Genomic DNA, 16721 nt, shown 5'->3' on the forward strand with positions numbered 1-16721 from the left:
CTTAAGCTGAATTATTGCTGCATCATAATTAGAAGCAAATATTTGTATGTAATTAATAAAATGTGCTTATACATAAGTTAATGATTAAAAATTGTTTTAACACTGCACAGAATAGAGTCTAAATATATGTATTTTTCCAGTATAATCATTCTTGAAAAAAGCTTTAACACAAATGGACTAGCAATTACCATTTAAAGTAATTCTTACTGTATTTTGAAATTATACATGTCTTCTGGTGCAGTAAGGTCAGAATCATACATCATAAACCATAAATCAAGCTTAGCATAGTAGGTTAAGTCCTTATTCTATCCATTTTTGAAAGTATTAAAATATCAGAAAAATCTGAACATTATACTCATTTCCATCAGCATTTAAAAGTGTGCGCATCAGTTTTGATGCACACTATCACTTACATTTTATATATTATATATTACTTATATTTCAATCTATTGTTTACATTGATGGAGTTACACTGAAATCCAAAATCTAAATTTAGTTAGTTTCTATTATTTAGTTTTCTCACTTATTTTAAAACTAAAGAGCATTTTGAAAGGTGCAAAACATAATTATTTGCATCTTTTCTGATTCATTTTTTTCTGCCTCGGAGACTGCTCAAAAATACAACACCACCCAACCTCCTGATATAATAAATAGGATAACGCAGTAATCCAAGTTTAAATCCAACTCCAATGTGAATTGTTTAGATAAAATCCAATATTATAGTGTAAGAAATAATGCTCACCTTCTTTAATATCTCTGTATTCAAAAGCATTTGCACATTTATGCTACAGGATTCAGCTTTTGCTAGTGAATTTAAATTACACTGTATAATTAAGCAGGACATGCCTGGTCTTTCACAATCCTAAAGAATAACAAGTAAATAAAAGCAAATGAACAAAGGGAGAAAAAATGGATAGATCAATAAACCTTGTTCAGCTATCTATCTTCAGCATATCTATCAAGATTGATATTACAGTACAGTACATTCTCATTTATCCTACTTTTGGTTTATTTCATCATGTTTCATCATCATTTCTAAGTACAAATTTGAATTGTTTTGTATTTTTTTCTCCTAATTATATGTACTTTGTACAAAGGGATGTAAAATTTGATTTCATTGAGAGCCAGATCAACATTGTGGTTGTCTCTTTCTCTGTCTCTGTCTCTCTCTATCTCTCTCATACACACACACACACACACGCACACACACGCACACACACACACAGATTGGATCACTCTCTCACTGTCTCTCACTGTCTCTCTCTCTCACACACACACACACACACACACAAAGGTTGGATTGGATTGCTCTTGCTCTCTCTTGCACACACGCACAAAATCATTCCCCTGCTCTCTCTCTCGTGCGTGCTCTCTATCTCTCAGGCACACACAAACAGGTTGGATCAGATTACTCTTGCTCTCTTTCTCTCTGTCACGCACACATGCACAGATCAGTCTCTCTCTCTCTCTCTCTCTCTCTCTCTCTCACACACACACACACACACACACACACACACACACACACACAGAGAGGATCAGGATAAGATTGTTCTTGCTCTCTACCTTGCTATGGCAGCAGTAATAGTACTTCAGTACCTGACTGGTGGCATGCTTCTCACTCAACCATGTTCTCTCTTTCTTCTCCCTCTTCCCCCTCATTCTTCAGACAGAAGCTGTGCTTTTTGTTTATCTATTGCAACTTTTGCAGCATCTGGGGTTTACTTTGACAGCTGCAGGGTTTGGGGGAATGGTCAATCCCCATTCATGGCATGATGGAGAAGGCAGGAGGCAATCCCATCACTAGATCAGACCAGCTTAGTAGGGGAATGGCGATTGACCATCCCTCAAATTCCACTGCTGTCAAAGTAAATTCTGGGTGAAAGCAGCTGGGTGAGAGAGCCCTGCCAGCCAGGCACTGAAGTACCACCACTGCCACAAAATAGAGAGAATGAGACAATCCAACGTGTGTGTGTGTGTGTGTGTGTGTGTGTTTGTGAGAGAGAGAGAGAGAGCGAGAGAGAGAGAGAGAGCGCACCACTGCCTAACCTGCTGTAATTCTCTGAGATTGGATCACTCACTCTCTTTTCACACACACAGTGTGTGTGATCATTATCTCACTCTCTCACCCCACGTGGTGGTGGCACCAGCTATGCAGCTTATTTTTAAGTTTTTTGCCCCCCAGCCCTAACTAGGTGCTAACGATCTTCCCAGCTCTTACCTTGCAGGTTCTTTCATTGTTACTGTCTGTGAAAAATGTTTTCCAAGCTCTAAGTCTTTGCAGAGTTTTTTTTCCATTACTCTAACTTACCCCAAGTAAGTTTCTTTCCAGTCCTAACCAGGTGCTAACAATGTTCCCAGCTCGAAAGCTCTTTCATTGTTACTGTCTGCTAAGAATGTTTTCCAAGCCCTGTCTCTGCAGATTTTTTTTATTGCTCTAGGTCTTTCATTGTTATTCTCTGCGAACAATGTTTTCCAAGCCCCAAGTCTTTGCAGGTTTTTTTATTGCTCTATTTGCTCAGAATTTTTCTTTCCAGTCCTAACCAGGTTTTAACAATGTTCCCAGCTATTACTGGCTTGCAAGCTCTTTAATGTTGCTCTCGCCAAATAAGGTTTTTAAAAAACCCTAACTAGACCTCCAGTGGAGACCTGGGGCACTGCAGCTGGACAGGAGCGGGCTTGCTCCTGAAAGCTGCTTTATTTTTGCAATCTGGGGACCCTTCAAGGCATGACAATCTGAAGGACAATGTGGAGAAAAAAGGGGTATCCCAGGCATCAGTGTGGTGAAGGCATTCACCCACTGAGCGGAGGGCATCCTCCCTACCCAACATGAAATACTTCTGCCGATGTGGATCAACATGGCAGATCTGAAGTCGCAGGAATCCACAAAATAGGAAGCTTTTAATTAAGAGAGGTGTGTTACATCAGCACTGGAAGGGACTAAGGACATTTAAAGAGAAATCTGATAATTTAGAGACTTAGTCACAGTGGCAGAAAGAGGTCTGCAAACATGTTAAATCAAAGGTAAGAGAAAGGAGGAGGTGAAAGTCGGGGGGGGGACCAACAGGCTGAGGAAGATAAGAGACAAATCAGTAGAGGACGCCAGTGCCTCGAATCATAAAAAGACTGGATTCTAAAGAGATCGAGCCACTGTGAGGGTCCAAAAAGATTTGAAAGGTTTAAGAGACATTGCAATAGTTGGAATACAGGATGAGAGAAATTGATTAACTTGCTGTGGAGAAAGCGGATAGAGGAGTGCATGGAGCTGTTTGACAGGATGCTACAAGGCTGTGGGGGAACATCGCTAGAGACAGATGAAACAAAAACCTTGGAAAAGAAACCCAAGGAGATTAACATCACTTAGAGAAAAGAAAGAAGATAACAATAGGACTTTGTAAACATTTAAAAATATATGACTCCTAGAACTCCAGGAGATTCATTGAATCATTAAAAGTAACACTTTCCTCTGGCGATCCTACTATAAACTGTTACAGTGTATAATAGAGGTCACAAAGATATTGTTTTTCCTGACTTCTCTTCTTCCCCTGGACTCTGGATATCTACTACTTCCCCTCACATTTTTTTTCCTTTTTCCTTCTCTGGACTTTGAATACCCATGGACTATTAGTATTTATTTTAACAAACTATTAATTACCAAACTATCAAATTATAAAACAGTATTGATATTTATATATATCATTTATATACCTATAGATTTCTTAGTTTAGTAATTTACCAATTTATTTAACTTAATTTAGTTGTTTTGATATCAACTTATTTAAAAATTATTAAACTTGTTTAACCTTATATAGTGGAATTTCTCTTTTTCTTTCTTTACTATCCTATATGTAGATAAGTAAACCATCTAAATGTCTTACATTTAACTAATCTTATAAGATCTAAGGGAATTATGCATCTAACTATTTATTATTATTGCTTCATTACTTGTTATTTGTTATTCAATAAGATAGTTAATAGAATATAATAAAGTATATATAATAGAGAATTGTTTCTTTTTGTATTTAATATATTTAACATTATAGAATATATATATTGACATCTTACAAATTCACTGCATATCAATAGTATATTAATTACTGGTTTTATTGTTACTATTTTTAACTATTTAACTATTTAAATCAATACTTAATTACTATCTAAATTTTCTTATATAGCCAATACAGATATATTAGATAAACAACACTGTTTAATAACAATAATAGAGGGTATTGAATGGTGACTTGGACTAGAATTTTTAATATATTAGAGAAACAAAAGATCATATTAAAGGAAATGTCTACTACTGCAACAACAATGATACAGGGTGTGTTCCAAAAGAAATGCAATTATTTTTTAAAGTAATTTATTGAACAGATTTGTACAAACACTTAGAATTCTTCAAAGTACTGTCCTTGGGTCTCTACACTTTTTTTCCAGTGACTCTGCCATGACTGGTATGTGCCCTGCAAGGCATCTTCGGGGACCTCTTGCAAGGTCTTCATCATGGCTGATTGGATCTCTTCCATGGACAAAAAATGGGTTCCTTTCAGGGCTGGGAACAAAAAGAAGTCAGCTGGGGTGACGTCAGCCTATGGGGGGAGCGTTGGTACCTGTTGTTTGGCCAGGAATTTGAGGACTCGTAGCATGTTGTGGCAAGGTGCATTTTTCGTCCATAGAAGAGATCCAATCAGCCATGACAAAGACCTTGTGAGAGGTCCCTGAAGACACCTTCCAGGGCATGTACCGGTCATGGCAGAGTTGCTGGAAAAAATATGTAGAGGCCCAAGGACAGTACTTTAAAGAATTTTAAGTGTTTGTGCAAATCTGTTCAACAAATTACTTTTTTAAAAATAATTGCATTACTTTTGGAATGCACCATGTATAAGGGAGCAAGAAACAAGTTTTTACAGCAGCCCCAGGGGTAACCACTCCAGTGAGCCAATGCCCTATTGATGAAACAGTTGCAAAGACTAACAAATAGATAACAAATAGATAAGAGAAGAAGAGGATAAATGTACAAAGCAATAAAATTAATCTAAAGGATTAAATAGTCCTGAAAAAAGAAGGAAAATATTTACAAAGTTAATTAAAGAAAAAGCAGAAAGAGACACATATAAAGAAAACAGAAAGAAGGTACCTAGAGAATCCAAAACTGTAGACTCTATACACATCATTGGAGGCGAGGGAGAGAAAAGGGGTAGCAACCTACATTAAAAAAGGAATAGAAACAAAATAGATATTTGTAGATCCAAAAGGAAGATATTTAATATTAGATATTAAAATTAATGAAAGGAAGGTACGTTTGATTAACATTTATGCCCCCAACACAAAACAGAAAGAATTCTACAAGAAAGTACATTAAAAATTAGCAACATTGGAATATAATAATATATATGACTACAATGGTTTAATAGACATAAACAAAAACTATACAACAAATCAGAAACAATACTAAAGTCGTATTAGATATTACTGAATATTATGAAGCGCATCCAGAAAGATAGGCTGCCCTGATCTTTCTGGATGTGCGAAAGGCATTTGATAGTGTAAATTGGCAATACATGATAAAATTATTTCAAAAAAGTAAATTCAGCGATAAATTTGAGCAATTAGTGGAAAAAATATATACTTCCCAGAAAGCCAGGGCAATTATTAATACTGAAATGACTGAACCATTTCAAATAAATAAAGGTGTCAGACAGGGATGTCCACTGTCACCTCTGCTGTAGGTCTTAACATTGGAAACCCTTTTAAACAGAATTCGTAATGATAGGAACATCAAGGGAACAAAAGTAAAAAAGGAGGAATATAAAGTTCAGGCCTTTGCGGATGATGTAGTGTTCTTTGTAGAAAACCCATTAGAAACAGGACAAGAATGAAAAAAGAGTTACCTTTAGAATTTAATGATATTGTAAATGAATTTAAATTGAAAGACGTGTGGAGGGAGAGCCATCCAGAGGAACAAAAATATACCTTTTTCTCCAATCCCCACAAGTCTTGGTCTAGATTTGATATTATCTGGACAGATATTGAACTATAAAAAGATATTCTAGAAATTGAGATAGAACATAATTCTAGGGCTGATCATAATCCATTATTACTAACGATTAAGGGAGAATATACAAAAAAAATACAGGTGGACAATGAATACTAAAGTAATTGAGGAAAATGAATATAAACAATATATTGAAAAGGAGTTAACAGTTTTTTTAGAAATAAATTGGAATAAGGATATGATTCAAAATATATGGGATACAACAAACCCCTTTGTTAGAGGATTAACAATTGCATATACAAGTAAAAAGAACAAAATTAGAACTAATCAAATGAGGGAAAGTCAAAAGGAAATTAGCAAGCTAGAAACTAAATTACAAAATGATAAAGACAATGAGAAAAGAGAACAAATTGCTAAAACAGAAAATAAACTTTATGGTATAAGAAGAAATAGCCCAAAAGATTAAATTAGCAAAACAAAATTATTTTGAGCAGGCCAACAAACCAGGTAGATGGTTATCATATAAACTAAAAGAAGAAAGGGATAAAAGATATATACAATAATTGGAAGACTAATTGGGGAATAAACAATTTGACCTAGAAGGGGGGGATATTGTTAAAATTTCTTTCAGAAATTATATAAAAGAGATGAAATAGAGGAACAAAATATACAAATATATTTAAACCCGTTTAAATTGCCAGAAATATCAGAAACTAACTTAAATAGAATGGAGCAAGATATAATAACGATAGGGTTAGAAAATGCAATCAAGAAGCAGAATAATAACAAAACTCCAGAGACTGATGGGATTCAGGCTGAATTTTATAAGCAATTACAAGAACCTATTAAAAAAATATTATTGACAACATTTAAAGGCAAGACCCCACAGTCCTGGAAGGAAGGACTAATTTCCCTAATTCCTAAACACCCTATCAAAAGACATTTGATTAGATGTTATAGAACGATCTCATTATTAAATTCAGATTATAAGATCTTCACAACAATAATGGAAGAACGATTAAAAAATAATCAATGAAGTAATCCATCCAGATCAAAATGGTTTCCTACCAAATAGAAACATTAGTAATAATCTAAAAAATATTATAAATATATTACAACATTATGAAGTACATTCGAAAAATAATTTGGCTTTGATTTTTCTAGATGCAGAAAAGGCTTTTAACAACCTAAATTGGAATTTTGACCCAAATGAGGGTCAAAAACTGGGTGCGTCCTATACACCAAATGCTGCACCCGGGGAGGGGGAAGGGAGTTGGCGGGACAGCGGTAATAGCTGCAATTGGTGGCAACAGACAGCTGATTGGCGGTATTCCAGGAGATTGATCCAACCGCCAATCAGAAAGAAAGAACAAAGGGGGAGAGAGTGAAGTTAGCAATTGAAATGGCAGCTTTACCGGAGAAAACACAAGGCTTAATTTCAGCGCCTGGGGTGGAGGTTAGTGTGCTCTGATCAGCCTTTGAGGACAGCAACACGGAGGAGCAGTGGGGAGGGAGCACCCCCAAGGTGGAGAAGGAAAGCAGACAGCCTCAAAAGGAAAAGGAAACATTAGTAATAATCTAAAAAAATTATAAATATATTACAATATTATGAAGTACATTCGGAAAATAATTTGGCTTTGATTTTTCTAGATGCAGAAAAGGCTTTTAACAACCTAAATTGGATTTTTTTTATAAATCAGTTGATAAAAATGAAATTTAAGGAAAAATTTATAAGAGCTATTCAAACCATGTACACTCAACAGATAGCTAAAATTGTTATCAATGGTGACACAACTGACAGTATTAATATTGATAAGGGGGTTTGTCAAGGATGCCCACTCTCCCCATTAATGTTTATATTGGAGATAGAACTCTTATTACCGTATTTTACGGTGTATAAGATGCACCTTTTACCCCCCAAAAGAGGGTCAAAAACTGGGTGCGTCCTATACACCAAATGCCGCACCTGGAGAGGGGGAAGGGAGTTGGTGGGACAGCAGTAATAGCTGCAATTGGTGGCAACAGACAGCTGATTGGTGGTATTCCAGGAGATAGATCCAACTGCCAATCAGAAAGGAAGAACGAAGGGGGAGATAGTGAAGTTAGTGATCAAAATGGCAGCTTTAGGGGGGCGGAGCCAGCTGAGGAACTGAACGGACGGTGTGGAGCTGCGCTCCGTTAAACACCTCCATTTTTATAGGTTCTCTTTGGTCCTTTGGGACCTCAGACCCTGCAAAAAAGGGTCTGATGGATAGGGGGTGATGCTAGTTCGATTCGGAGGCGGCAGCCCGATCAACGGAGCGGACAATCCCCTACACGACTGAGTGCCTGTAAGCTAGGAGCAACATGGCGGCCTAGAGAGCTCCCAGCTGGAGGTGACTAAGCGGAGATTAGCGACGGCGACCGAGACGGCGGAGCTGAGTATTAACATACCAGAGCTGGATCGAACGAGAGATATACGACCAGAAGAAATTTTTCTTTCCTCTTCTCTTTGGGTAATGTCACTTGAGCTCAAAATACAAACAGCTTCGACCTGAGAAGGAGGTGGGAGGAGCTGACATCTTCCTCCTTCCGGCTGGCGGCGAGCTAGCGTTTGAGTCACAACAACTTCAGACAAATCATTATAACTTTCAACATCACCCAAACTTCTATCATACTTTGAGAAGATCTGACGTCCCAGAGGGAATCTTTAATCTTTAAAAAGTGCTCCCGCTTCATCTTCCTTCACCTCCGAAGCGTGTACAGAGGATCCGATTGGATAGCGTGATTCATCTATTTCCTGTTTCTTCTCTTGAATCTCCGATTTGTTGCTGCGTCACACTCTGGTGAGCTTGGGTAGACATTCGATCCCACAGACACAAACAGCTGAAGTTCATCTTGGAGATTTTCCCCATATAGTTTAAAACTGCCTTCGATTTATTTAGGCTTCGCCCAACACCCTGGTAGACCTGCAGGAAGGAGAGGATTCACTTCACAAAACCCCTGCGCAACCTAGATAGATCCTGTGAAGCCACGCGAATGAAACAATCGTATATTACACCCGGAGACAGAAGATACTCGGAGCGATCTCTAACGAATATAACTATTAAACTATCTATTAACTTAACTAATAACCTGCAGCATCATCGAAGTCCTACCTGAACTTTTCGATCTTGACTTGGAGGATTTAAAGAAGGGTTTGACATACCGATCTAAATATATAATTTTACTGGCCAAAAGACTTGCTACATCTATATTTACAATTGACAATTTATCCATGCATTTCTATTGACTACTAACTATAATAATCGACATCTTCATAATTTATATAATTTATACAATATATTAATCAATTTAAATTTAATGAAAATATTTACTATAATAGGATATTAATTGCTATCAATGCACTAATTAATTAATTAATTGTATATATCAATAGACATTTATTTCTCACTTGTATATAATAACTTACTAGTAATTTAATAACTTATCAGTAGATCAATAAGATATCTGATTACACTGTTAGTACATTAAGAGATCTTTCCTTTCGACTATTAGTTATTAGGTTACCATAGTCTACTAATAGAAATACTAGACATAAGATTTACTAACTGTATTAATCTGACTTAGTTTATATATATTAATCTGTCTTTATTATTCATCCAATACTTTTTAGTATGTGTTAAAGCTTTTAAGAATTTAAGGAATTTTCAATGAATTACATATATCTTCTTTCGATGGTTCAATAACTTTAGAAAAGATAAGGCAATACAGTGATCTCTCGATTAGCGCGGGGGTTACGTTCCAAGACCTCCCGCGCTAATCGATTTCCGCGTTATAGTGGTGCGGAAGTAAAAAACACCATCTACGCATGCGCGCCATTTTGTTCATGGCCGCACATGCGCAGATGGTGGAGTTTGCGTGTGGGCGGCGGGGAAGACCAAGGGAAGATTCCTTCAGCCGCCCAACAGCTGATCTGCTCCGCAGCGCGGAAGCAGCGAGGAGCCGAAGATGGGGTAAAGGCAAAGGGGAAACCCCATCTTCGGCTCCACGCTGCTGCCGCGCTGCGGAGCGGATCAGGTGTTGGGCGGCTGAAGGAACCTTCCCTTGGTCTTCCCGCCGCCCAGGCAAAGGGGAAACCCCAAGATCGCTTGCCGCTTGCCGTATTGCAGCTTGGAGCCTTGCTTCGCCTCCTTCGCTGCAATACGGCAAGCGGCAAGCGATCTTGGGGTTTCCCCTTTGCCTGGGCGGCGCTGGGGCCATGTGGAGCCGCTCATCTAGGGGGGCGTGGACCGGCAAGGTGCCCTCCGCTCTCTCTCTTTCTCCCCCTGTTACCGGTGTGGTATAAGAGAGAGAAAGAAAGAGAAAGGAGGGCGACTTGCCAGTCCACGCCCCCCTGGATGAGCGGCCCCGCATGGCCCCAGCGCTGGACTCCGCCGTTGCCTCCGCCCTTGTTCGGCTCTGCAGCTGAGAGGCCACGTCCACCCCCTCCTCGGTGTCCCCGGCACCCAGCGTCCCCACGCCGCCTCCACCTCTCGGTAATGCGCCCGACCTCTGCCTCTCTCTTTCTCTGCCTCTCTCTTTCTCTCTCATATACCACGCCGGCAACAGGGAGAGAAAGAGAGAGAGAACTTATTTTTTAATTAATATTTTTTGAAAAACCGCGTTGCAGCGTTTCGCGCTAATCGAGACCGTGCTAATCGAGGGATCACTGTATCCCCACTGAGATACATTGTTATTTATATATATCCAATCAATATAATATATATACATAGTTAATATAAAATTCGTTAGATCCTTTTCCTCTTTTTTTTTCATTGCAGGGAGGAACCACTTATAAACCTCATAACTACAGAAAGTAATCGAAACTAAATTATTGTATTACTGTATTATTGTACTCCCTTCTAATAGCCTTATTTACCTGACTATAGAATTATCTATATTTATTTGCTCTGTTTGAAGAAATCTACTCTCTCACCACTCCCTTACCACCCACTTCTCTCCTTATCCCTGTTTGCCAACTAATCTGAGGTTCTTCAATATCTATTACCTGAATTGCTATCTTTCTATCGAAGTACTTAATAGACTAACGAAACACTCTCTCTCTATTTAATTCTGGATCGGACTATTAGAGATTTTTATAAGTGGGCCAGCTGGTGGAACATCGCTAAAATGACAAGCCTTTCTAATTTGACCAGATTGGGATCGGGGAAGAGATCAATTAATCAATCTACCTCAGCTATACCTAGCCCATCCACCCAGAGATCTCTGGAAGATATGTTACCCAGAGAAAGGTCTAATTCTTACAAAGACCTGCAAACTATGCTGCTTCAAATGCAGGAGTTAATGCTTAAGAACCATGAAGATATTAAAAAAGAAATAGGTGAAGTGAGAAATGATACATCCGAGTTAAAAGAAAGGATGCAGAATATGGATAAAAGGCATGAGGCCTTCCAACAACAGATGTTAAAACAAGAACAAAAAATCCAGGATTTAGAAGATAGGATTGATCAGGACCATAAACAAATGGAAGACCTGACAGAAAAATTAGTTCACGCCAATAAAGAACTAGAAAGCATGGTAATCCAACTTGAGAGTGAAAAAGCTAGCCATTACCTTAGATTTCAAAATCTTAGGGAGGAAAAAAGTGAGGATCTACCAGACATTATGGCTGATATTCTATCCAAGGCGCTGGGCATTGAAAAGGACACAATGCTAAACGAAATTGATGAAGTCTATAGAATAAACACCAATTACGCCAGACGCCATAACCTCCCCAAGGAAGTCCACATCAAATTAGTAAAAAAATCAGTTAGAGACGAAATCCTCCACAGAGCATGGGAAGACCCCATAGATTACAAGGGGAGACAATTGGTAATTTTAAAACAAGTCCCGAAGCACGTTAGAGAGCTACGTAGGCCATACACCTTCTTATCAGCCAAATTGACCAGGCACAACATAAACTTTAGATGGCTTGTCCCAGAGGGAATGCTTGTGACCTGGCAAGATAAAAAGTTGAAAATTGATTTGGTCGATAAAGCAGAAGAATTTTTCGAATTTTTTTTTACTAGTGAGCGGACGACCGATACATTAGACAATAAAGAAACAAGGAATCCCTCGCCAATTAGTGAACAACCAACAGACCAGATCCCAATTAGAGTGGAAGGAACACTGGCTACTGACAATTTAACCTCCGGAAATAATGGCTACACAGGCTACCCAAAAGAAACTAGAAGTACAAGGGCAACTAGACCCAAGTATAGATAATCTAAATTTGGCACAAAAAACGTCAAACAGGGGAATCAAGTTATATTCAATTAATATAAACGGATTGAATGCACCAAAAAAAAAAGAAATCAAATTTTAAATAAAATTGCTAAACTAAATTTTGACATTATTGCAATGCAAGAAGTTCATATTAAAAACAAATTTGAACATCTACTTAAAAGAAACAAACTTGGGAATCTGTTTACATCTCTAGCTTTGGAAAAAAAGAGGGATGTAATATGTTACATTAATCCCAATATCCAAGCTAAATTGAAATACAAAGATAGGGAGGGCAGAGTCCTAATATTAGAAATAAAAAAAGAATTGGAAACAATAACATTAATCAATATTTACGCCCCAAATGAAGGCCAAGAAAGATTTTATTAAAAATTATTAAATACCATCAAAGAATATACTACAGATAATATCTGTTTATTAGGGGATTTTAATGGAATAATTGACAAGGAATTGGACTATAATAACGATAAAAGGAACAAACAAAAGAAAAGATTACTACCGAAAACTTTTTTTGAATTAACTAAAGAATTAAAACTGAAAGATAGCTGGAGAGACAGAAACCCCAACCTTAAAAAATTCACCTTCTATTCAGATAGGCACCAATCCTGGTCAAGACTGGATATGGTCTGGGTTACAACAGAACTTAACACCAAAATCCATTCGATAGAGATAGAACCTAATTATATCTCAGACCACAACGCGCTTAAAGTAACATGGAAAGGAACTAAACAATGTTCTAGATGGACTCTTCAAAAATCCATACTCAATCAGGAAGGTTTTAAGCAGAAACTCCAAGTCAAAATGATCTTTTTCTTTCAAGAGAATCTTAAAGAACACACCAGTGTTCAAAATGTATGGGACACAGCCAAAGCTGTAACTAGAGGGATAGCTATTCCGTATATGGCTAAAGAATACAAATTAAAAAAACAGAAATTGGTTAAATTAGAAGAAGACTATAGTTCTTTAGGAGAAGAATTACAGAAATCCCCCCCCAAAAAATAAATTAAACAAAAAATGTCACAGATAAACCATGAGCTAAACTTAATAGACCAACAAAATCTGGCACAACAAATGAAAAGAAGCAACCAATACAACTTTGAAAATGCCAATAAACCTAGAAAATGGTTAGCCAATAAACTTAGAAAACAAAAAGAAAAGAAACTTATAAACTGTCTTAAGAATACAAATGGGAAAATATGTCATGACTTGGAAGGGAAAAAACAGATTGCTAGTGATTTCTATAGCAAACTTTATGATTATACTGAAAACACACTCAATAATAACTATGATCAAAAAATTCAAGAAATCTTAGAGCAGGCCAACCTTCCTAAAGTACCACAAGAAATGAAAGATATAATAAATAAGCCGATCACCGCTATAGAACTAAAAGAAGCAATCAAAGGGCAAAAAAATAACAAAGCCCCGGGACCGGATGGCCTCCCTACAGAACTTTACAAAGATCTCCCCAAAGAAATGGAAAAGGCCTTGTTAGAAACGTTAAACGAGGCCCTAGATAGAGGCAAAATTCCAACATCTTGGACAGAAGCAAATCTAGCGTTAATTCCAAAAAAAGATACAGATCTCACAGATATAGCTAACTACCGTCCTATCTCTCTTTTAAATGCTGACTATAAAATCTTTACCTCCATCTTAGCCAGTAGAATCAAAGGATTTCTAAATTATTTCATTCATTCGGATCAAAACGGCTTTCTTCCCGGGAGACAGCTAAAGAATAATATTAGAATAGTGCTGGACACGCTGGAGTATTATGAAGCCCATAGTGAAAAACAAGTGGCATTAATATTTCTTGACGCCCAGAAGGCTTTCGACAACGTGTCTTGGAAATTTATACTTAAACAGCTTGAATATATGGAATTTGGCCCTAAATTCATAAATGCAATAAAAGCTATATATACCGACCAATCAGCATACATTATCCTTAATGGAGATACATCTTTTTTTTTTAAATAAAGTTTTATTGATTTTTAAATTTTTTTTACATAAAACAAACATATAACAGTGCACAGTGCATGTGCCATCACCTAACAATAACACACACCCCATCACCCCCGCCACCCATATAAGAGGATTCAAAAAAGATTTAATTATTTTTCTGTTACTCCTTGGCTCTATCTTGCGTCAAGTATTACTAAAAGAGTGATTGCAATTTATTTTTCGTATTTACATCACAGATTCTACTTAACATATAATCTTTTACCTTATTCCATCGCACCATCAACTTCTCCAATTTATTCTCATCAAAATTGTTTAATCTTATTTCCATAATTTCAAAATGTATGTGGTCCACCATGTACCAGTACCAATTTTTTAATGTCCATTTTGTAGAATCTTTCCAACCTAATACCATTACCGCTTGGGCACTTTCCAATGCTGCGGCTTTGATTTCCTTGAATTCTCCTAATTCCCTATATTTAATTAAAATTGCTATTTCTTTTGTAATTATCCAGTTAATGTTTAACATTTTGTTAATTTCGTTCTGCACTACATTCCAAAATTTCTGAATTTCTGCACACTCCCAGAGCATATGTATAAAAATTCCCTTTTCCTGGCACCCATGCCAACATTTACCCTTCTCTTTCCCCTGGAAGTGTGCAATTTGTACTAAAATATATATACTATATATACCGACCAATCAGCATACATTATCCTTAATGGAGATACATCGACAAAAATCTCTCTCCACAAAGGTACGAGACAAGGGTGTCCACTGTCCCCACTATTGTTTATTCTAACACTAGAAGTACTAACCAGAATCATTAGAGAAAAGGAAGATATAAAGGGGTTAAAGTGTAAGAAAGAAACCTATAAGCTTCAAGCTTTCGCGGACGACCTGGTATTTATTTTAGAAGACCCCTTAGACTCAGGTCCCAAATTACTAGACGTTCTGGAAGAATACGGTACAGTGGCAGGCCTTAAAATAAATAAAACTAAAACGCAAATTTTAACCAAAAATATGAGAGAATCACAGAAAGCTATCTTAACAGCCAAACTTGATATCCAAATAGTTAAAAAAATTAAATACCTTGGCATTAATTTGACGAATAAAGTGTCCAGCCTAAAAGCAAACAACTATAATATTTTAATAGATAAAATACAATCTGACTTGTTGAAATGGAGAAACCTACAACTTTCCTTACTAGGGAGGATTGCGGCCATAAAATTAAACATTCTGCCCAAAATATTGTTCCTATTCCAAACAATCCCAATTCAATTGAAACAGGAATTCTTCGCAAAACTGAACAAAATTACTAGTAATTTCATTTGGCAAAATAAACGTCCCCGAATTCGCTTAAAATATTTACAAGAAAGAAAAGAAGAAGGAGGTCTGGCACTCCCAATTTGGAAGGACTACTATATTGCCGCATCCTTAACTTGGATGAGAGAATGGATGAGTCTAACTAATACCAGACTACTCAGCTTAGAAGGTCACGACCTTCATTTAGGATGGCACTACTATCTTTGGGATGAAAAGCCGACGACCCACAAATATTTCACCAATCATTTGATTAGGAAATCTTTAATCTATACCTGGAAAAAAATTAAGCCTAAACTTTACAAAGGAATTCCCACCTGGTACGCCCCATTAGAAGCCTATGTTCATCCCAATTTTCATTAAAAAAACAATATAATAAGATACAAAGATATTCTAAATTCACACGGGGAAATCAGATCAAGATTAGAATTAGAAAACCTCGGTCAAAAAATGGAATGGTGGGAATACCTACAGATCCAAACTAAATTTAACAAGGATAAAGGTAAACCTGGAATAATCAAAAATGCCCCGCTAGATAAGCTATGTACAGATTCCCAAGAACAATTAATTAAAAAATTCTATTGTTACTTAAACTACAATGAATTGGATAATTTCAACACAAAAATTAATGTAAAACAGTGGAATCTGGACCTTAAAAATGAGATCAAAGAAGAGGAATGGCAAATACTTTGGAGCAGGAACTACAAATTGACCATTGCCACGTCCTATAAAGAGAATTTAGTCAAAATGTTTTACCAATGGCATATTACCCCGATTAAACTAACCAAATTAAATAATAAACTATCACCATATTGTTGGAAGTGTCACCAAGAATTGGGCACTTATTTCCACCTATGGTGGCAATGCACAAAAGCTTAAATATATTGGAACAAAATTGGAATCTGGATCGATGAAATACTTAATTTGTCATTAGAAAAAACCCCCGAATGTTTTCTATTGGGCATAATTAGACAAAACTTACTGAAATCCCAAATACATTTAATTGTCCATTTAACAACAGCAGCTAGACTAACCTTTGCGCAGTGGTGGAAAAATGAGGAGTTACCCCCAAATGATGCAATAATTAAAAAAATAGTATACTGCGCAGAGATGACGAAATTAACTATACTAGTCAGAAACGAATCATTGGCTACATTCAATAACTGTTGGGATCCTTTTTACAACTGGTTA

The 16721-nt window shown here is 36.8% G+C and overlaps 1 protein-coding gene across 1 annotated transcript in view; it reads right to left on the minus strand.

Moving 5' to 3' along the window:
• ITGA9 (integrin subunit alpha 9) overlaps positions 1-16721 on the minus strand; it is a 953395-nt gene that overhangs the window by 150103 nt on the left and 786571 nt on the right. Inside the window, exon 25 of the mRNA XM_070726333.1 lies at positions 743-862. Within this exon, the coding sequence (XP_070582434.1) occupies positions 743-862 (120 nt within the window). The remainder of the gene's footprint in view (positions 1-742; positions 863-16721) is intronic.

Source organism: Erythrolamprus reginae, chromosome Z (assembly GCF_031021105.1).
Source record: "Erythrolamprus reginae isolate rEryReg1 chromosome Z, rEryReg1.hap1, whole genome shotgun sequence".
NCBI lineage: Eukaryota > Metazoa > Chordata > Lepidosauria > Squamata > Dipsadidae > Erythrolamprus > Erythrolamprus reginae.